At 37.1% G+C, this 22,449-nt stretch overlaps 1 protein-coding gene across 10 annotated transcripts in view; it reads left to right on the forward strand.

The window, feature by feature from the left end:
* Positions 1-22,449, forward strand: part of RPS6KC1 (ribosomal protein S6 kinase C1) — a 320,826-nt gene that overhangs the window by 157,460 nt on the left and 140,917 nt on the right. For 8 of the 10 annotated variants that reach the window (XM_086694890.1, XM_086694889.1, XM_086694893.1 and 5 more), the window contains 2 exons: positions 10,265-10,347; positions 11,421-11,516. In XM_086694890.1, coding sequence (XP_086551016.1) covers positions 10,265-10,347; positions 11,421-11,516 — 179 coding nt within the window. Of the gene's footprint in view, positions 1-10,264; positions 10,348-11,420; positions 11,517-21,179; positions 22,158-22,449 lie in introns of those variants that run through there. The other 2 variants (XM_025921223.2, XM_025921225.2) reach the window with 1 other exon arrangement.

Genomic DNA, 22,449 nt, shown 5'->3' on the forward strand with positions numbered 1-22,449 from the left:
CTGCAGATCATTGCAGGATGCTCAGGACATGTTGCCAGGTCACCCCCACAACAAGAAATTCAGAGCTGGGTAGTGGTAGAAAAGCAGAATTAAGTATTTTGTCAAGCCTAGCCTGAATTCTCTGAGTGGGGTGTGTCTTTACGTCCCGAGTCTGCACAATACAACTGGCCCAGGGCTTCAGGTAATTAAAATACCTGAAAACCAATGGATTAATCATGAGGTGGTGGCAGGAAGCAAGGCTAGAGCCTGGGATGAGCCAGGGAAGCAAGTGTGTGTGAGGTAGGGCAGCACGCTTCTCCTGTCACCGTGTGGTGCTGTGAAGAGCGGAGCCCCAGCTGCGGTAGACTCTTCTCTCTGGAAAGTGTTGGCCTCTGTCACCAGGCTTCTCTGGATAATAGTCTAATGAATTCGAGTCACGTGACACTGACAACTTTTAAGTAGTTCATATACGCTCCTCAACAGATGTGGCATTTGAATAATCAATGGAGCACAATGTTGGAGGACTTTATGGAATGTAGAATGGAGAAGTGGGCAGCCAACGTTTTCTAAAGTAGGATAAAATATGAAAAAAAGGAGCAAAATGCTCATTTGAAATAATAGGCTACAAACGTGCAAATTCCAGGCTCTAGCTAGTCTATTACTCTGAGAATTACGATCTGCCTAAGAGATGTGAAACCTTAGGCAAGTACCTTTCTTCTGTCCATATTCTTTCCTTTAAAATATGTGTTCTCTTTGAACAGTTGTGCACCTTCAGACTTTTAAACTTTAAATGTCTAAACTTTGATCATTTAGCTTCTAGGTATTAGAGAAACAATTCAAACCTGGAACTAAAATGAAATTTCACTCTCATGGTTGATATGGCTTTTAGTTTTGTTCTCAGTTGCAACATTTTGTCTTGTTTGAGGAAACTTTAAAAAAATCGTCTCTATATCTAAAATAATAAATACCCTTGGGAAAACTAAGTAGCGTAGATGTCCTACGATGCACTGGTTTTGATAACATTAAAAACAGTAGTGATACTAATTATCTCACGAGACTGGCAGCCAGATATTGTAGCCAGCTTGCACATTTGTAGCACATTTCGTGTGATTGTGTGCCTGGATTCCTCACATGGAGCAGGGGCGTGGGAAACCATGAGTTACCTCCCAATCCTGTCTTCTTCCCGCTCCCAGGGTTCTTCAGCTTTTCCCCTGGCCATACGCTACCCATGTCAGAACAGACTGTAGCGGCCATTGCGCTCTGCAGAGAAGTGCCCTGGAAGGCGTCTGTTCTACCACCCTCTTTAAGCCACCGTCATCTCTTGCCTGGACTACTGTAGTCATCAGCTGACTGACCTCCATTCTCACCCTGCTTTAATCTGTGTTTCATTCAGCAGCCAGGGTGTGCTTTAGATAATGTTTGAAACTTTCTAGCCTACCATATATAAAAGTACGAAAGGACTGAATGGAGATCTCTGTGCTCAATGGAACTTAAGGAAAATGAATGTGATGAGGCCTTAGTAGAAGCTTTGAATGCCTTGAATGAGCAGTGCCACAGAACACAAGGAGGATCTATGTATTCAACAAACATTTATTAAGTGCCTCCTGTGTTCCAGGCACTGTGCCTAGGAGCTAGAAATAAGGGACATAATTGGTATAGTATTGATAATTAATTTTGAAGACCTGTGTAAACAAAGAGATCACCGAAACAGAACACTATACAGTTGGTTAACTGGAATGTTAATAGACCTTTACAGGTGAATAGTTGTATTTACAGAATTGTAATTTACCAAACTAACAAAAGATGTGCTTAGCTGTTTCTCTTCTTACCATTTAGTTCCATATATTGTTGGATTAAAAAAAAATGCTTTCTTCTGTGTTTCTTTCTCTTTGTTCTTTAGTCATCAGCTGTAGTGGAAGACTAATGCTCAGCCCCTGCATAGAAAATCTTTATACACAGCAAGCGCTGGTGAGAGAAATTGACTAGAATTTTGTAATTCTAGTCCCTTTCAATTAGCAACAGATGCTGCAGGGAAAGACTGTCTGTGTAGGAACACAGTACTAATGTTTCCATGCCCTAGCTGACATGAATGCTCATTGCCGAAGAAAGATGTTCTTTTCCTTGCTCCAAGTATGTCACTAATGATAGATCAGATTTTTTTTTTTTTACACTTTTCTCTACTCCTATCGGAGGCCATTGTGGCTTAATTTTTACATTGTCTTCTTCACCAAAGATCTCTCTTTTACCGTAAAAGGTAATAAGGTACTTGTGTTGTTTATGTTTCTCTTCTAAAAGTGAGAATTGGAATCCTTAAAGTCAGATTTTTAACATAATTTTTTTTAAACCCTGTGGCATTAGAAAACTGTATCTCCCTTTGCCCCCAAAATATGCTTATTACTGATTATCATTTTAATTTATTGCATGGATCTCTGCCTTTAAAATTGTTCCATCATTCTGATATTTGGATAAAGTGCTGTATCATTTATGTGACAGATTCTTCCAGCATCTAAATGTTGGTTTGACTATTACATAAATACTTTATTTGCAACAATTGTTGCAATTTCATTGCAACTTTTTTACTGAGTTTTATATGATCTTTTAATAAGAGTTCCACAGTTACTAGAACTTTGAGAGTGAAAAGAAATGAGGCTTCTAAGACTCTGTTTATTTAACAAGTATAGTTAAGAAAGTGGGAGAAATATTTAAATACTTATTCTGAGAATAAGATAATAAAGAAAATAGAATTTCTCTATATGTGAACTACTAAGAAAATTTACTCTATTTTCTACCGTGTCCTATAAGGGAGATAGCAACAGAAGAACATACTGCCAGAGGGAGGTTGTGGAATTGTCTGGAGGGTTTTGCAGCGGGTCTGGGCAACTGTGTTGTGAGTAAAAGGGTCCAGGGAAGGGTGACATGACCTGTGTGGGTCCCTTGGTGAGAAACCACAGAACAGAATCAAGTGGTGGCCTCAGACTGGAAGCGTGCCTTATCAAACCCATCAGAGAACTAAATGTAGACTGTCAGACTCCCTTACTGACCAAGCAGTATAATAGTTACAGACCCTTAAAGAAAAGTAAATTCTGAATTTGAGATGTTGAGGGTACCAAATTGCTTAAAATGCAAGGTGATTCATCTTTGTGAAGCTTTGTAGAAAGGTTGGTCTTTATTTAAAGCGGGAGTTTGACATGCACTTTCTAGGTTTTTCAAATTCTACACAATTTCCAGCAGAGTCTTTTTTTTTTTTTTTTAATTTTTTTTTTCAACGTTTTTTTATTTAATTTTGGGACAGAGAGAGACAGAGCATGAACGGGGGAGGGGCAGAGAGAGAGGGAGACACAGAATCGGAAACAGGCTCCAGGCTCCGAGTCATCAGCCCAGAGCCTGACGCGGGGCTCGAACTCATAGACCGCGAGATCGTGACCTGGCTGAAGTCGGACGCTTAACCGACTGCGCCACCCAGGCGCCCCTCCAGCAGAGTCTTAACATTATCTTTGCTTGTTTTTGAGTCACGTCTTTGGCAAATGCGTGTGTGTGGCTTAAACTGTGTAATCCTAAAAAGCAAGGCCTCTCTCTACCTGTACTTAGGTATATGTCGTGATTTCAGTAATGCTGGGATTGCATGGTCTCTCCAGGGTCTTCTGGTATATGTGCTGCCGAATCGAGCACTCTCTAGTGTCTTTCAGGTTTCCTCAAGTCTGAGAGTGCATACTTGGCTTCTTTTTCTTCACTTCTCGCGTAGGTATAGATATTTTATGATTTCTTAAGTCCAAGCTCTCTGGTTGTTTTGCTCCTGTATTTTTCAGGAGCAAGGTTTATTTTGGGGTCAGATTAGCATTATTATTTTTGACTATAAGAGGGAGACTCAGGAAATATCATAAGGGCTGTAAAACTCTCTTACTGTATGTTTTAGCAAGCCCTTTGACAATAAGGGTTACCAAGGCAGCACTGTTTTACTGAAAAATGTCTTGGCTTGTTGAAGAGTGTTCTATGACGTGTTAAACATGAGTAAGACAAAGGTAGGCAAAGCTCATTTTATGTTGTGATACCTTTATTGTTTTATTTAAACATGTTTATTCACTTGTGAAATATAGTTCGAATCATTAGTATGAGTCAATGAGATTCTATATTGTGTCAGAATGTGAGAATCGATAGTGCTAAAATGAGAATTCTAGAATTTTACAAAACCGTTCTCACATATTTGATGTCCTTAAAAATTTTTAGATGGATTGAAATCTAATCTGGAGCCAATTCTGTGTCTCCATTACATTAAAAGATGAGAATGGTTACATTGAGTGACACTGATTCGATTCGTTTGTCACCAGATCTCTTAGGGAAAGAGAGCGGTGACGGTGGATAGAAAGAAGGAAGTGTGAGAAGTGCTAGTCATTTTAGCATAATCCCATTCTTTGGGCATTTAGGTTAATGGAGGGAGAAGTTTTGAGAAAGGCTCATGAGTGCTTTTGAAAACACTTTTCAGGATCATAAAATTACAGGTAGAAAGAATGTTAGAGGTCCCGGCTGTCCTCATTTTCAGAGTAAGCTCAGTGTGACATACTCAGCCAGGGTCAAATGGGGGAATGACAATACATTTCTTTGATTCAAAGACAAAAATCTGGGATTCTTTGATAACACCATCTCTTTTTGAGTTTCTGTGGGAATAATCTGAGAATTTGTTTATTTTCTTAGGGAATAGTTTAGTTCTCCCCTCCATCACTTTGCTTCATGCCTATGGTAAGTATTGCACTTGTGGAGAATAAAGATACTATTTTACCACCCTGGAAATTGCAAATACAGAGTATCCTAGCAGGGGAAGGGCATGTGCAGAAACTGTTTTTTTTTTTTTTTTTTTTTTTTTTTAATTTTTTTTTTTAACGTTTATTTATTTTTGAGACAGAGAGAGACAGAGCATGAACAGGGGAGGGTCAGAGAGAGGGAGACACAGAATCGGAAACAGGCTCCAGGCTCTGAGCTGTCAGCACAGAGCCCGACGCGGGGCTCGACCTCACGGACCGCGAGATCATGACCTGAGCTGAAGTCGGCCGCCCAACCGACTGAGCCACCCAGGTGCCCCGACCCATTGGTTTTTAATAGGAAAAATATTTGGAAATTGACACAAAAATGGTAAATTTATCCTTTAAAATGCTTCTGTGGTTTTTTTTTTCCCCCAGAGATTTAAAACATTCAACATAGGAGTTTAAAGGGATTCCTAAGCTTCACTGTGTTTATACTTAAAAATAGCCTCACAAATTTATTTGTTAGATACATATACCTGACTGTTCACCTAGTGTTTGTGGTAGTCATCATGTAGCTTTGTATATAAATCAGTGCTCTTGGTTTATACTGAACGTTTTTGTGTAGATTTTGCAAGGACAGCAGTTTTAGAACAATGGTTTTGACAGTCACACAATCTCAGGCTTCTTTTTGGCAGTATAATTTCAGAGTATATTATTACTTTTTAATATAAGAATGATTGGTCCTTAAAGAATATTAAAGAGGCGTCCAAAATCCTGCATCCTGATTATTAAAAGAAAAAGAGAATTCTGTTTGAAAATCCTAAAGAAGAAATTCCACAAGTACTTACTCTAGTTATTGTAATAATATAAATTCCCTAGCCATTAAGAAGTTCTTCTTTGTATCTTACCTTTGTTGTATTTTAGAGTCATCTGTGAAAACCAAGGTCAGTTGGTCATGATGTCAGTTTCACATTAATTAATGAATCCCTGCTTAATATAAAGTCATTTTGAAGAGCTTCAAGCTGCATTGTTAAGGGGGTGGATTTAAAACCTGTTTGGTGTCTTTATTTCCAGATTTCCATGGAAAAAAAAAAAAAAGCCTTTTCAAAGTTGTTATCCTTCTTTACTGGCCCAACAGAATAAAGATGGCATTCAGCCTAGGCACCTTCATCCTTTCAGAAGCAGTTTTTCTTAGATTGGATGTCAGCAGTCTCTCTAGACCTGAAGTCAGAAAGCTTAAACAATTGACAACCAAGGGGAGGGAAGAAAGAGGAAATAAGGGGAGAGGAAAAGAAGCCAGCTGTCAGTGGAAGAAAGAAGAGGGGAAGATCAAGGACAGATGGAGAAAGAAATGGGGAGCACAAGAAGTAGACTAAAGTTGGCAGGTGCCTCCTGGACGGAAGAGCAGGCCAAGGGAAGAGTGGGAAGTAATTGGCTTTAGGACCTGGGTGGGTCTCTTGGTACTGTACTGCCTGTGTTGCCTCACTTAGATTGGGGCCCACCAAACACTGTGATAATCCACATTTGAAGCAGTGTGTTGGTCATTATTTACCTGTTTATTTATCTTTCTCTGGCAGAAAATTGAAAGGGATTTCAAAGCAGCATAAAACTAATGAACCTAGTTCTTAGAGTCCTTAGTTGAGCAAGTTCATAGAAACCAATAAAGGGATACACGTTGTCTGTCTCATGACGTACCTCTCAAACTTTTCTACCCGAGTACCTCTGACTGTAGAGGTGGTATGGAATGGGTACCCTAGGGGACGAGTGAAATATGATCCTGAAGTTTCTCTGAAGTCTTTTTAGCTTGTAAATCCATGCAAATTGTACATTGTGGTCCCTGAATAGATCTGTGTTTCCCTTAATAGTAAAACAATATTCTCCTCCCTCCTCCACCCCCCACCCCCCATATATGAAATCCTCTGATGCTCAGGAAGATGTACTATGCTTATCTGGTAGCTTCAGGGACACCCATTGCCCCCTTTCCCCCAATAGTGGTACATTTCACCCAGTGCACATTCCCGGCAGTGATACGGGAAACAGACATAACCTGGTAGCTTTCAATGGGGTAGGCTACACTGGCGATGGCACTTTGGACTTTTCACTGAATAAAAAGGTGCCTTTATAAATTATGTTAGCCATTGATTATATTACATTGACTTACCTCAGCAGCCCTCTGCTCAATTCTAGTAGGAAACCTTCATGAGCAGAGGCTTGGAGTGTGGCGCTAGTCTAGAGCTCCTTAGGGTGTGTTGTTAGACCCTGTAAAACTATCTCATTAATTTTCACAATTTTTTTTTGAGCTGATTGGGTCAGATGTTCCTCTTCCCTGGACACACAAATGCAATATTCTTGCTCCTCCAAGGTCATCATAAGAACTTACTTAAGTTCTCTGTAAGCTTGGAAATTTAAAATCATTTGCATAAAATGTTGAACAGTCCTTACACATAGTAAGCAGTGAATAAATGTTAGCTGCTGTTTTATTGTTGTAACTGTCATTATTGCAATATGTGCCTACTGTGAGCAAGGCAACATTCATACATGGAATGTGAGACTTGATGGCTGATCAGTCATTTTGGGTCTTGAGCTGTGAACAGATATCGCCTTTATAAAACTAAGAAATATATACTTCCTACTATACGTTGAAGAACATAGAATAATAAATTCTTGAGCAAAAAGATACTAAAATAATGAAACCATTAACTATGCTAACCTTGATTTTCGTTTCGCATGATTTAGCAATGTAGCCAGCTGATGGAGTTATGTGGAAGAATAGCACCCAGCATAGTGCCTAGTTCGTACTGCTTATGTATGTTGGTTGAATGAATATGATAGGTTGAGACTCATTATGGAGGCCGGGATATATAAATGCCTGAGTAAGCAAGGCATCTAAACGTTACTTAATGGTCAGGGAGAAGCCATTTCAGAATTTTGGACAGGGAAATGATGTAGTCCATTGCTTGCTTTAGACTGGAAGGAAATGTGCAGAAAGTTATATTTGATGACTAGACTATGGTTTTTTTGCTTGATTGTTTGTTTTTGTTTTTGTTTTTTAGTTTTCTTAAGTTTCTAATAACTTACACCCTTCCTGAAGTTTCTAGAGCATGCTTCTGAAGGTACAGAGGCTCTCTACAGGGAGGTTGGGAAATGAGTGGGGGCAGTGAATTTGAATCTGGGAAAGGCAGCATAAATACTTTGAATGAGATCTCCCAAGGAGTTGTCCTTTAAGAGAATCACTATTTTAGAAAATCCTTGAGTATCAAAATCATAGAGTTTAGAGCTAAATTTAGCTGAGAGGCCCTCAGATCTAACCTTCTTCCAACCCTCTGTTCTGGATGAGATCAAGTGAATTCCTCAGGGCCCTTAACCCAGGACTCCTGATATCTAGTCCATTGCTCTCTCTGGTATATAATACATTTCTGCTGTGGGGAAAGGACGTAGGCGGACTCTTAGGGAGGACTGGCCTGCATAGCTTCATCTTCTTGCACCAGCACAGGCGAATGGTTTCATGTCATCTCTTTCAAATGCACAACTTAGCTAGCTGTTCAGGTAGGTTCATAAGTATAAGCATGAAAATAAACATCTCCCCACCTCAGAGGCAAATCACTAAAATATTTTGTCATATTTTCTCACTAGTCTTTTTTTCAAACATATACTTCTAAAATTAGAATTCTGTTGTTTTCTAGCTTGTTTTTTAAAATTTAATATACCCATTTACTTATAGGTTTAAACTTTGAATGAATATATCATTTAAAATGCTCATGTAATAGTATTCCATCATATTGGTGTGTGTATGTGTTTACATACACATACACACATTATGCAAATATATATACAATGCATATATAATTAAGTCTCTATTGTTAGATAAATAGTTCTCAGTTTTTCAAGCAAGCTGCTATTTCCTAGATGCACGTGGCATCAGGAGGACTAGGAGACTTTTGGTCATTCACACAATATTTCAAATAGTTAAATATCTATGTTTGCTTTGTACCACCTGGCTGAGAGCAGCTAGTTCGAGGACGGAGGTTGCGATTTGGCACGGAGCATGTCATGAGAGGAAGGCCTGGGCAGGAGCTAGTGTGAAGGGATGTAGTTCTCCACAGACCACTTGAGTTCCAGAAGAAGAGGGTAGGTGCCAGGATATGAACAAAGATGCCGAATAGGAAGAATTTCAGTATTTTCATAGGAATGGCTCTGTTTTCTTTTTCTTTCAATTTTTAATGTTTATTTTTGAGAGAGAGAAAGACAAAGTGTGAGTGGGGGAGGGGCAGAGAGAGCCGGAGACACAGAATCCGAAGCAGGTTCCAGGCTCTGAGCTATCAGCACAGAGCCCGACGCCGGGCTCGAACTCATGAACCATGAGATCATGACCTGAGCCAAAGTCGGATACCCAGTCAACTGAGCCACCCAGGCGCCCCTGTTTTCTTTTTCTGGTCCACCTGACCTTTGCTCCAAGACTTAAAGCTAAAGCTATTTTGTGAGTTTGTGCTTCTTCCCCCCAGTAGATTTACTAAGTGTTGGTTGAAAGGCTGGGCACATGAGCATCACTTCAGTTACTTCCAAGGTCCAACCTAACTACTTAAAAACTTTTGAACAGTATTTTTATGATTTGTGGGTTACCCTGCACATGAATAATAAACATGTTTTTTTGGCCAAATGGAAGTGAAAGGGCAGACATTGACAGGCTTGGTGACTAATTGACTGTCTTTAGGAAAGGACAGGAAGGCATCAAACATGACCTAAGGGCTACGAGGGCTACAAGCCCTACAAGAACTGGTGAAGTGAGGAGCGTTGCCGAGTTGTGGGGAAACCTGCAAGGTGACACCTGAAAACTGTTACATTTCAGGAACTTCAGGGACAACACAGAGAAAACTGTGTTGATATTTGTGGGTATCCTGAACACACCCTTACCTTAACCGGTAGTTTTAGGGCTTAATGCTTTAACCTGTCTGTGTGTACTTCTAAATATCAACATGGGTAAATTTGCATTTCACATGCTCCTTCTTCAGTTGAAAACAATTGATTATGTAGGAAAGGGATGGTACTATAAATCAGGTTTTAGTTCTGCTACTGATTTACTATATGACATTGGACAGGGCATTTCACCTCTCTGGTTTCTAATCTATAATTAAAAGGATAATTACTGGTTTAAATAATTTTTGGCGTTCCTTCTGAACCTAGAGCCTTTATTTCTAAAACAAAAAATGACCCCTGAGGTAGAGTTGGCTCTACTTTCTTGAATTTGAAAAATTAAGCAAAATGCTGATCTCGTAGATTCATATAACTTTTAAGTGTAGCTTCTTGAAGGTGTCCCTCTATCAACTAAAGAACAAATGTCTCAGTTTAATATATGACTGCATCAAAAAAAAAAAAATGCAACCACAGTAGGTGACCAAAGGGGATAAGTAACTTTCAGGAATTTTGAAAGCCCAGTAGTATTTAGTATATGCTCTCTCAGCATTAAAAAGGTCACCTTGCTAATACATGTTAATTTTGAAAGTTGAATTGACCTTTGGAATTTTAATATCAACCTTTTTTGGTGTGTTTAGAGGTTGGAGCAATCACAGAAGAAACGGAAGCCTGTGATTGGTGGAGTTTGGGTGCTGTTCTCTTTGAACTTCTTACTGGCAAGGTGAGCAGTGACCTGGACATTTAATAAATTTACCCAGATGCTACCTGGATTTCAAATTGAGAACATTTAGCCTTTGCCTTCAGTTGTTAGATCAGGGATGAAATAGGGAAACCCTCGATATAAAAAAGAAAAGGCAGAAAAATGAAAGTTTATCAAGATTCCAGATTTTTTTAAAAAGTGGATTGTATTACATTGACTAAACGATCAGATTCCATTAAATCATAGTGTGAGTGTGCAGAAAGATGACTAAACGTTCTTTCTCTCCATTTTCTATGATGCAGTTTCAACGGCGTTAAGTCTGTAACATTCATGTAAGGATGTGTTAGAATTCTCTGGATGTTTTAAACATCTTGCTGGAAACCAGGAGGGAATTCTCATTTTAGAAAATTAATGTAGATATAAAAGGTAACATTAGCTTTATTCTCAACACTAAGTTTTTCCTATCTGTTCTGGCTTAAGGACAGAATTTATACTCCCTCTGATCAATAACTTTTAAGTAAGATGTTTGAGGTTAATAGACTTTAATAGAGTGTTGTGCACATTGCCTCCTGGGAAGAAAACAGAGGAAATGAGCAGTAGTACTTTTCTAAGTAGTCAGTCCTCTACCGTAAATATGCAGGTAATACTGAACTCTTAAGATTGTTGTGGATTGTTACAAATCACCTACACATACAATTAAATAATAAAGTGCCATAAATGTAGAAATCGTTATTATTAACCAGTTCTAAACTTAGAAGGTTTTTAAGACCATTAAAAAATCAGAGATACCAACTCCCTTTTTAGTTTTCTTGTGTAATGTTAGCTTTTCCATTATGAGCTGTTCGCTGTATAACTAAGGGAAAAGGGCTAGAAGCCTAAGCTTATGATGTGATTTTGATGACTGCCTTCATTTCTGTTAGATATTCTGTATCTCGTGGCCCTTGTCCTAAACTGCTTAGGCGACGCTGTGTTGATCACTACACCCCCAGTGAAGATGGTTGTTAAGCTTTCTGTACTTTGCTGTCCATAAATCCTGTGATAGAACAGAAATGATGTTACTTGGGATAAGAAGTGTACCTGATTGATTGTTTCAGACTCTGGTTGAGTGCCATCCAGCAGGAATAAATACTCACACTACTTTGAACATGCCAGAATGTGTCTCTGAAGAGGCTCGCTCACTCATACAACAGGTAATTTAATTGACCTATATTGACCAAGCATATCAACCACGCAAATTAGCTGACTACATAGCTCCAAAACCTTAAAGAAATTAGTTTTGGGCAAGAAAGACTCATTACTAATTACAGATTCAGAACTAATACTGTGCATGGTTAGGCCTCTGCTTTTATTTAAGTATTAGTGAGGTCAGAGAGAACAGTTAAAACTTATTGGTATTTCAGTGTTTTTTTCTCAAAAATCTAGGCTAATGTTTAATTAATTCCATATATTTATATAGGTGTGAGATTTAAGTATCATTTTTAGCTTGTCTGGAGCTGCTCTGTTTTTGCTATTCCATTTTGTAACCATATGAATGGTTATTTTCTTTCTCTTTTTAAATGGCTATTTTTAATCTCTAATTCATATTTAGAAACTTAGGAATAGGCAGTTCAGGTTGCTTTGCAGAAAAGTGGTGTTAGAAAGTCTTCCGGAGTTCGATTACTCCTAGCTTCATCGATGGAAGTTGGCCATTGATGTCAGTTAATGCATTTTCGGTGGCTTTAAAGAAAGAGACTATTGATAATTAAAGTTCAGTATCTCAGAGGTAGGCTTGGAACTCTAGTGAGCTTCTTAAATTGATTCCCCACATTGAAAATGTTCCTCTAGTTTTGAATAGTGAGTTTTGGTGAGTCTGCTGAGGGTTGTCAGCATTGGGTAAGATAGGCACACAGCAAATCAGCAAGAATTGTCAGGCCTAGGATCCTTATAGTTTTATGAGAAACGTAAGGGGGAAAGTTACTTGAAAAAGTTCAAGAACTAACATTTTTGTTTCATGAAACCTGAATTATTATTTTTCTAATCAGAGAAAATGAAACTTAAAAAAAAAAGAAAAAGGGGAGGAGAGAATATATTAAGAAGAGAATGACCTAGTATTTTCTTGAAGAGTAATGAGTGATTTGGGTTCCATTCAACAAATACATGCACAAATATGGGCAAGACATAGTGCTATAAGCTATAGAGGTAAGACTGACAAGTAACTGTATCACTGATAGGTTTGATAAAAGCTGTCAGAGGCTTAAAAAATACTTGTCAAGTTAAGGAGGGGTTATAACTGATACGGTGATAGTATTAGGAAAGTTTTTATGTAGTGAATGATATTTTTGTGGAGCCCTCAAATTTTGGCATGACAAGGTGGGATGTTGGGGAAGTAGCTCGGTGGATCGAACAGCTTCAACAAGGAAAAGATTGGTCCAAAAGACCCAAATTAGGAAATCAAAAGCTTGGTTTATCTGGAGTGGAGCGATAAATGTAGGAATGAGTCATAGTACTAGATGAATGTGGAAAGGTAAGTTGGAGTTCTCTTATGAGGTTCTTTTATCATGATAACCGGGGAAGAGTGATTCTATTCAATTCAGCAAAAATAAATAAGTAAGTAAGTAAGTAAATAAATAAATAAATAAAAATAATAATGATGGATATTTGGAGTTTCGGGGCAGAAGATAAAAGGATCAGAGTTGTGCTTCAGGAAGATTAAATTTTTCCAGGGAGTATAACACAGAAAGAAACATAACCAGGTTGGAAATAATGAGATGTGAATACCATTGAGCACTTTGCAAAAGGATTAAGAGGTAATGCAAAGACACAGAACACATTTCATTCTAATGGGGAAAAAAGGACAGCTACTCATTTGATTTCATCTTATTTGTTGTGGCACAACATGATAAATTCCAAATACTTTTTTTGTAAATAATTTGAGAAAGGCTAGCAAATGCTATTTTTTGTTTCTCACCTTAAAGTCGTTGTTATATAATACTGAGAATAGAATTCCCTGCATTAATTTATAAAGGCCTGCTGCTTCTGTCTTTATGGGAAGGTAGGTTATAAAGGAATCTTGGCCTAAAGTGTGTTAAATCTTAAATCCCCCAATACAGATATGTCTATATTGTATAGTAAATCAGCATTCTGTCATTGGCCTAAGGAAACTACCATTCATGTTGAGGAAACATCATCAGGAAAGGGAAAAGGGGTCTCTTGACATGATGAGCAATTTGTCATTTTGACTTTTCCTCTTCCACTACCTCACAGGTCATAGGGGTCACTTTTTTAAAAAAATCACAAAATGATTTATATGGAAATAATTATTCTGCTTTGGGGAGATTTTCCCCTCTTTGGACTTCTAGCTCCTTGCTTTCTTCCTAGATTTCATAATCCCCTGTACCTGTTGTTCAGTCATCTCAGTCACATGAATGGTGCTAGAGTAGACATAGTTACATTTTAAATGCAATTAAAAAGGAGATGCTTACATTTTACAAACCCTCAGAGCATGTATGTTTGTACTTCACAGTGTATATTTAGTTAATTATGACACAGTTCTTTTGTCACTTGAAAAATGTTACATGAGAAAAAGTCCTTCAAAACAAATTTTTGTGTCTTCATTGCTTAACTTTACTGCCTGAACATTCTTTAGGAGGAAGGAGGCTGGCGGTGACTCTTTTTGGTTTTGCCACTGGCTGACACATTTGCTTGAGCAATAGAATCTTTATGTGGTCTCTCTTGAGGCTGGTATAGTATTTAAAATGGCAGGAGAGGGGCACCTGGGTAGCTTAGTTGGCTCAGTTGGTTAAGCGGTGACTCTTGATTTTGGCTTCGGTCATGATCTTGTAGTTCAGGAGTTTCAGCCCCGCATTGGGCTCTGCATGACTGTGTAGAGCCTGCTTAGGATTCTCTCTCTCTCTCTCTCTCTCTCTCTCTCTCTCTCTCTCTCTCCCTCTCTGTCCCTCCCCTGCTTTCACTCTCTCTCTCTCTCTCACTCTCTCTGTCACTCTCCCTCTCTCTCAAAATAAGTAAATAAACTTTAAGAAGTAAGTAAATAAAATGGCAGGATAAACAAGATAGTTATGGGTAAAATAATTATATTTTTGCCTATAAATTTGTATTTGCAAATTTGTAGCAAAGTTCATGAACTAATTAAATTGACTTTAGTAATAGGCAAAATTGGAACCTTTATTGGAATTTCATAATGAGGTCATGTTTTGGAAAGAATGGGAGTGGAAAAGCCAATTGTAACAAGAAAGAACTTTTTAAAAAAAGTTTATTAATTTTTGAGAAAGAGAGTAAGAGTGCATGTGTGTGCATGAGTGGGGGAGGGTCAGAGAGAGAAAGAATCCCAAGCAGGCTCCACACTGTCAGTGCAGTCTGATGTGGGGCTCGAACTCATAAACCGTGAGATCACGCCCTGAGCCGAAATCAAGAGTTGAACGCTTAACCAACTGAGCCACCCAAATGCCCCAAGAAGAAAGGACTTTTACATGTTATTATGTGTACTGAAATATATAAAAATATGCTATAGTTATGTTTAATTCTTACCACTGTTTGATATTTCAAATTTATATTAAATTGTGTGATGCCTTCCACATTTCAATCACATAGACATGGATTGTCAGATTTTGAAAATGGATTTGATACATTTGGGATATTCTTACAGTGTTTGTTTTATAATAGCAGCTTTTCACTTAACACGATTTAGCAACATCTAATATTAAAATTTTTGAACAGTTAGCTTTAATGAATAGTGATTTTGAATGCTAGATACAGTAATCTCAGATGAAAAGATTGAATACAGTCTTTTGAAGTATATACTTCATGCCCCTGTGTGTTTGGTAATATTAAAGTGAATAGATTCTTGGCATTTACAGATTACATACTCATGAGGCAGTGTAATGTTATGTTTAAGAGCATGCATTCTAGAGCTGCAGTGCCTAAATTCAAATCTTGTCTTTGCTACTTACTACTTGTATGATCTTAAATAAGTTACTTAATTTCTCTGAATCTGTGTTCTCTCATCTATAGAGAGAATCGAATAGTAGTTATTCATAGAGTTGTGAATTAAATTAATTGACCTATGTTAAGCACTTAAAATAATGCCTGGTGTACAATAAGTGTCACATAAATGTTTATCGTTAGTACTGATAGGGCAGTGTTTCATAATATATAGTAATTTGTATTTGCTGAAGCATGTGTTGAATTATAGGGCTACTAATGTTAAGAGTGAGGCCGCTGCTGGTGATACAGGTGAAAAGGCCTAAAAAAATAGTGGACTGGCACATAATAGGAAATCAATTGGTATTTTTCATACAAATAACTGAATCATGAATGAAAGAAAAAATAGAAATAAAAATAAAAAGAGAAGAAACAGAAATTTTGGTTGAATTTGAATAGTGGGATGTCCTAAATGCATAGAAACATTAATGTAAAGAAGTCATTTAAAGATTTACAGTTGCAGTTGGTTAAATTCTGTGGGGAAAAAAAAAAGATTTACTATAGGAATATTCTCAAATTTGAATGGCTATAGCCATATGAGGAAGTTGGCAAATTCTCTCTTGAGAAAGGAAGTTATAACATTAGGCAGAATTGGCAAAAACAGCCATTTCAGTGCTCTGGAAATTGATCAAAAGGACAGGACAGTCTGAAAGTGTTTATGCTTGAAAAACAACCACACTTTGGGAAAGAGTGGGAGTCTGTGGCATTTTTGCCTGGGCTACTCTCTTTTCCCTGCTTGTCAGGTGTGAAGTTTCTTCCAGATTGAAGCAGGCCATGAGGGCCAACTGTGAGGTTGCATGCGTGTGTACAGGAACAAGGAAAGGTCCCAGTTGAAAGTAGAAACCAAGGGAGATTTGTAAGTGTCCTAAATTTTTACTGTGTTCTCCTACACATCAGCAGATGACAAGCTTTAGGGGCTCAGGTATTTGAATATAACCTCTTTTCAATCACAGGTTGAACACTTAAGCTATGCAGACACAGGATGATCCCCAGGAAGTGAAGCTCAAAAATAAAAACAAAAGAATGAGCAGAGATAGCAACAGCTGCTTGTAACAATGTGGTGGGAGAAGCAGCTATACAGATCTAGCTGAAACAAGTTAACAAAGAACAAACCAACCAACTGCCATGATAACAGTCTTCTTGGGAACAAAGTCAGGCTCTAGAGTTGCTAAAATATATCATCCAAAATATCCCATTTTCAACAAATATTATATGATATACACAGAAACAAAAAAGTGTGACTCATGTGCAGGGAAAAAAGTGGTCAATAGAAATTGACTTTAAATATCCCCAGGTTGGATTTAACAGATTTCAAAGTGGTTATTATAAGTGTGTTCAAAAACTGAAGGAAGCCATGTTTAAAGAATTAAAGAAAAGTATGACAACAATGAATCAACAAATAGAAATTCTTGATGAGGAGATATAAAGTATATATAAGAAAAGAACCAAAATTCTCAAGTTGAAAAGTACAATAATTGAAATGAAGAATCACTGGGGGGAGGGGGTGGAATTCATTAGAGCGTATCTATAGCAAATTTGAGATAGATGAAGGAAGAATCAATTAACTTGAAGATAGAATGATAGAAATAATCAAATCTGGAAAAAAGATGCCCCAAAATTTGAAGAAAAAGAACAGGGCTACACAAACCTGTAAGACAATATCAAATATACCAGGGAGTCCCAGAATGAGAGGAAAGAGAGAAAGGGGAAGCAAAAGTATTTGGAAATGTAATGGCTAAAAACATCCCAAATTTGGTAAAAAAAACTTTGATATGCATCCAAGAAGCTCAATGGACTTTAATTAGGAAGATCTACCTGGTCAAATTGTTGAAAGACAAAAACAAAGAGGACACTCTTGAAAGCAGCAAAAGAGAAAGCGCTCATTGTATAGAAGGAAACATTAATGTCTGACTTCTCATTAAAAATGATGGAAGACAGTTTACACTTTAAGTTATAAAATAAACAAGTCACGGAAATGAAAAATACTGTAGAGGGAATATAGTAAATAATACTGTGTGGTGACAAATGGTGACTACACTACTGTGATAAGCATTGAGTAAAGTCAGATTGCTGAAGCAATGTGTCATATGCTTGAAACTAATATAACATTGTATGTCAGTTATACCTCAATAATAATAATAATAATAATAATAATAATAATAAGGGGTGCCTGGGTGGCTCAGTCAGTCAAGTGTCCGACTTTGGCTCAGGTCTTGATCTCACGGTTCATGAGTTTGAGCCCTGCGTCGGGCTCTGTGCTGTCAGCTCCGAGCCTGGAGCCTGCTTCGAATTCTGTGTCTCCCTCTCTCTCTCTGTTCCTCCCCTGATTGTGCTCTGTTTGGCTCTCTCTCTAAAAAATAAATAAACATTAAAAAAAATAATAATAATACCAATGAGAGGCAGAAGACAGTGAAGTGACATACGCAAAGTGCTGAAAGGAAGTAACCATCAACCAAGAATTCTCTATCCAGCAAAATCATCCTTCAAAAATGAAGATGAGATAAAGAAATTCCCAAATAAAGACTAAGGGAATTTATTGCTAGACTTGCCTTACAAGAAATAATGCAGGAAATCCTTCAGGCTGAAAGGAAATCACACCACATAGTAACTTGAATTTCTAGGAGGAAATGAAGAGAACTGGAATGGTAAAACATGAGTCACTGAAGAAGACTATTTTTTCCTCATTTTTCTTCTCAACTTCTTTTAAAAGACGCAAGATTATATGAAACAATAATTATAACACTGTGCTGTTGAGTTTATAACATCCAGAAGTAATATGTTACATATATGACAATAATAGACAAAGGGCAGAAGGAATGGAGCTATAATGGAGCAAAGTTTCTACATTTCACCTTCATTAAGTTGGTATTAATCTGAAGTAGATTGTGATAAATTAAGATGCATATTGTAATCCTTACAGCAACCACTAAAAAAATATATAGTAAAAGAAAATTAATAGAGGAACTGAAATAGTACAATAAAAAGTATTGATACAAAAGACAGCTGTAAAAGAGTAACAAAAAAAGACAGTAGATGTAGAAAACAAGTGGCAAAATGGCAAATGTAAACCCACCACACCAATAAGTACAATGAAATATGAATGTTTAAACATGACAAACAAAAGGCAGAGATTATTAAACTGGATTAAGAAAAAAGTAAGATTCAATTATCTTCTGTGTATGAGAGACACAAATAGGTTAAAAGAAAAAGGATGGGAAGAGATAAACCATGTAAATGGTAACCATAAGAGAGCTGAAGTGGCTATATTAAATACCAGACAAACTAGCTGTGAAGACAAGAGACTTACTAGAGACTAAGACAGAATTTTCATAGGGATAAAAGGGTCAGTACAATAGATGCATTTGCACCAACAGCTTCTATACATAAGAAGTAAAATCTGACTGAATTGAAGGGTAAATAGGCAATCCAATAATAATAAAAGGAGGTTTCAATACCCCATGCTTGGTAAATTAGAAAATCAGCAAGGATACTGAGAAGACTTCAGTAACATTATCAAACATCTCTGACATATATGGAACAATGATTGCAGAATGCGTTCTTAGCACATGTATATGGAACATTCTCCAAGATAGATCATATGCCATACCACAAAACAAGCTTCAGTATTTAAAAGGATTTAAGTCATACAACATGCTCTGATCATAACAATTTAATTCTCATTCAGAGATCTGGTGAGTCCACAAATATTTGGAAATTAAACACACTTCTAAATAACCTGTGAGTGAAAGAAGAAGTCTCAAGAGAAGCTAGAAAATATTTTTAATGGAATCAAAACACAGAAAATATCAAAATTTATCAGATGCAGCTAAATCAGTTCTTAAGGAAAATTTATGGCTTATAAACTCCTATATCCGAAAAGAAGAAAGGTCTCAAATGAAAATCTCACCTTGCACCTTAGCAAACTGGAAAATTACTGTGTTATTAGAGGAAAGATAAGTATATAGATCAATGGAATGGAATTAAGAATCCAGAAATAAACCCTTACATTAGTGGTCTATTAATTTTCAATAAAGGTGCAAAAAGAATTTGATGGTGAAAAAAAATAGTCTTTTAAACCAATGTTGCTGGGAAAATCAAGTCACATGCTAAAACCAAAATGAACTAAGACCCTTACTTTATACCATATGTAAAAATGAACTCAAAATAGCTTATAGACGAAAAATGGAAGGCAAAACTAAAAATTGTAGAAGAAACCATAGGAGAAAATCTTGATGATCTTGGGTTAGGCAAAGAGTTATTAGATATGACACCAAAAACATCCATAAAAGAAAAAAAATTGATAATGTGGGCTTCATTAAAATTAAAAACTTTTATACTTCAAAAGATAGCAGTAAGAAAATGAGAAGACAAGCCACAGAATAGAAAAAAATATTTCAAATCATGTAACTGATGAGGACTTGTATTCAGACTATATAAAGAACTGTTATAGTGGTACCTGGCTGGCTAGGTCAGTAGAACATGAGAGTCTTGATCTTGGGGTTGTAAGTTTGAGCCCCACATTGGGTTTAAGTAATTGATTATTTTAAGTTGATTATTTTAAGTAATCACTTAAAATAAAATCTTAAAAAAAAAAAGAAAGAACTCTTATAACTCAGTAAATATAAAAATGGGCAAATTATTCACCAAGGAAGCTACATGAAAGGCTTAGAAGGCCATCCAACGATGGTCACCATCATTACTCACCAAGGAATAGAAATTAAAATTATAATAAGATGCCTCTAATACCCACTAAAAGGTCTGTAATCAAAAGATAGACCGTATTGAGTGTTGGTGAGCATGTAGAGAAACTGGAACTCTCATATATTGCTGTTGGGAATGTAAAATGGCACAGCTATTTTAGAAAGGTTGGGCACTTTCTTAAAGAGCTAAACAAATATTCCACATGACCCAGCAATTCCACTCCTAGGAATGTCCTTGAGAGAAATGAAGACATGTTTACACAAAGACATATATGTGAATGTTAATAGCAATACTATTCATTATAGCCTCAGCCTGGAAAGTCTACATGTCCATTAACTGGTGAGTAGATTAACAAAATATGTTCTATCCAAACAATGGAATGCTACTCAGAAATAAAAGGGAACAGGCTTTGATACCTGCTACAACTTGGATGAATCTGAAAAACATTATGCTAAGTGAAAGAAGATAACTGCAAAAGGCAACATATTTTATGAGTCCAATTACATGAAATATCCAGAAAGGACATATTTATAGAGACAGAAGGCAGATCATTGTTTGCCCAGGGCTGGGGATGGAAATGAGGATTAATGTAAACATCACGAGGAAATTTTTTGGGGTGATCAAAGTGTTCTAAAACTGGATTGTGTGATGGTTGCACAACTTTTTACATCTACTAAGTAAGAATCATTGAATTGCACACTTACGACAGATGAATTTTATGCTATATAAATCATCTCTCAGTAAAGCCGCGAAAACAAAATTTGAGGATGCATGAACGTTTCAAGGCACAGTCTTTCAGCATGCCCATGAAAGGAGTAACTGGATCTCTCAGATTTTGGCACAGCATCTAATTAATATCATGACGTGCTTTGGAATAGGAAACTGATGGGTATTAACTGTCCTATTATACTATATGAGCTTGAGAGAAACAAAGTGAGTTACTCAAGGTCATGTTAAAAATCAGTTGAAAGCCGTAAACGCAGATATCCCCTACCACCCCACAGCTACAGTGGTGTTAGACATATCTCCCTTTCAAGGAAATCTCGTCATTTGGCTATTCATCAAGTCCACTTGTCACTGGGGTTGAATTGAGCAGTTCTTTCCGTTCATATATTTTTGTTTTCCTTTGATTCACCAGTTGGATTCCTATTACTCACTAAGTCCTTCTTTTTTAGCTCTTGCAGTTCAACCCTGTGGAGCGTCTTGGTGCTGGAGTTGCTGGTGTTGAAGATATCAAATCTCATCCATTTTTTACCCCTGTGGATTGGGCAGAACTGATGAGATGAACAGAATGCAGGGTTATCTGTGCACATTCTGATCTTCTCTGTGACAAGCATCTCCAGCACAGAGGCAGCTCTGCCTCACAGTCACTTATGGAGCACCAAGACATTGGGATAAAGACCTTTAGAGGAAACGGGGGAAGAAAAAGGCTGAAAGAGAACAGTTCCTTTACCATGACTCTCTGGACAAGATATTGGCTACATTTGCAAGGGGCTTTTATGTGCAAACCTTTAACAAAGGTTTGATCTTTATTTTATCTGCATTTAGTGTTGCAGATGGGTTGTATGCCCAGCTGAAAGAAGAATGCCCTTCGAGAACTTCCTCTGAAAGCTCCAAGTGTACATTTAAGTGTTACTTGAAAGGAGGACCTTTACATGGCAGCTAATAGTGCTTTCTGCTAATCAAGATTGGTTTATATGATCGTAATTAATATTTGCCGAATAATACACTAAAAGTGCTTCATGAATAGTGTCATCTGTGGAGTTTAAAAAGTGAGAAAAAAAAAAAGGATATATACATCATGTCTGATAGAAAACACGTACCATGATGCTATATAATTAATATGTGCTGAATGTGGTTCCATACTATCTCCTGCTTTCTGAAGTCCACGTGAAAAGAAAACTCATGTTGTCAACTTTATACTTGGTTGGTTGGTACTGCTTATGGAAGGGTTCGTATAAACACTCACTGTCTCTCAACTTTATCCTTCTGCGCCCTACACCCTTTGCCTATTCTCTCATATTCGATTCCCTTTTCCTCCACTAGTACATATGCAACAAAAAAGGGAAGGGAGTATTTATTTCCCTAAATTGTATCCACTTAATAAGGACAAAGAAACCATGATTATAAAATAAACATGGTAAAAATTGAAATCTCTCCTTTATTTAATTGCTTAAGTTTTTTGTTTTGCTTTGTTTTAGAAGGGCCTCTCTTTCATTTTGGAATGTTAGCAATTTCTGCTGCTGCTTATGCTTGACTTCATTTTAGGTTTTTGGTTTGGTATACTAAGAACCAAAGGATCTCATGTAAATGGAATTGAATGGCAATCCTATTTTATTACTTAGTGATGAGATTTCCAGATTTGACCTCCTAGTCTACTTGACATTATATAGAAAGTATATGAGCATTTATACATCTACAAATATTTGTATTTGTTATTTCTTT

This window comes from Puma concolor, chromosome E4, assembly GCF_028749965.1.
Source record: "Puma concolor isolate L17-30 chromosome E4, mPumCon1.1.hap2, whole genome shotgun sequence".
In the NCBI taxonomy this organism is placed as follows: domain Eukaryota; kingdom Metazoa; phylum Chordata; class Mammalia; order Carnivora; family Felidae; genus Puma; species Puma concolor.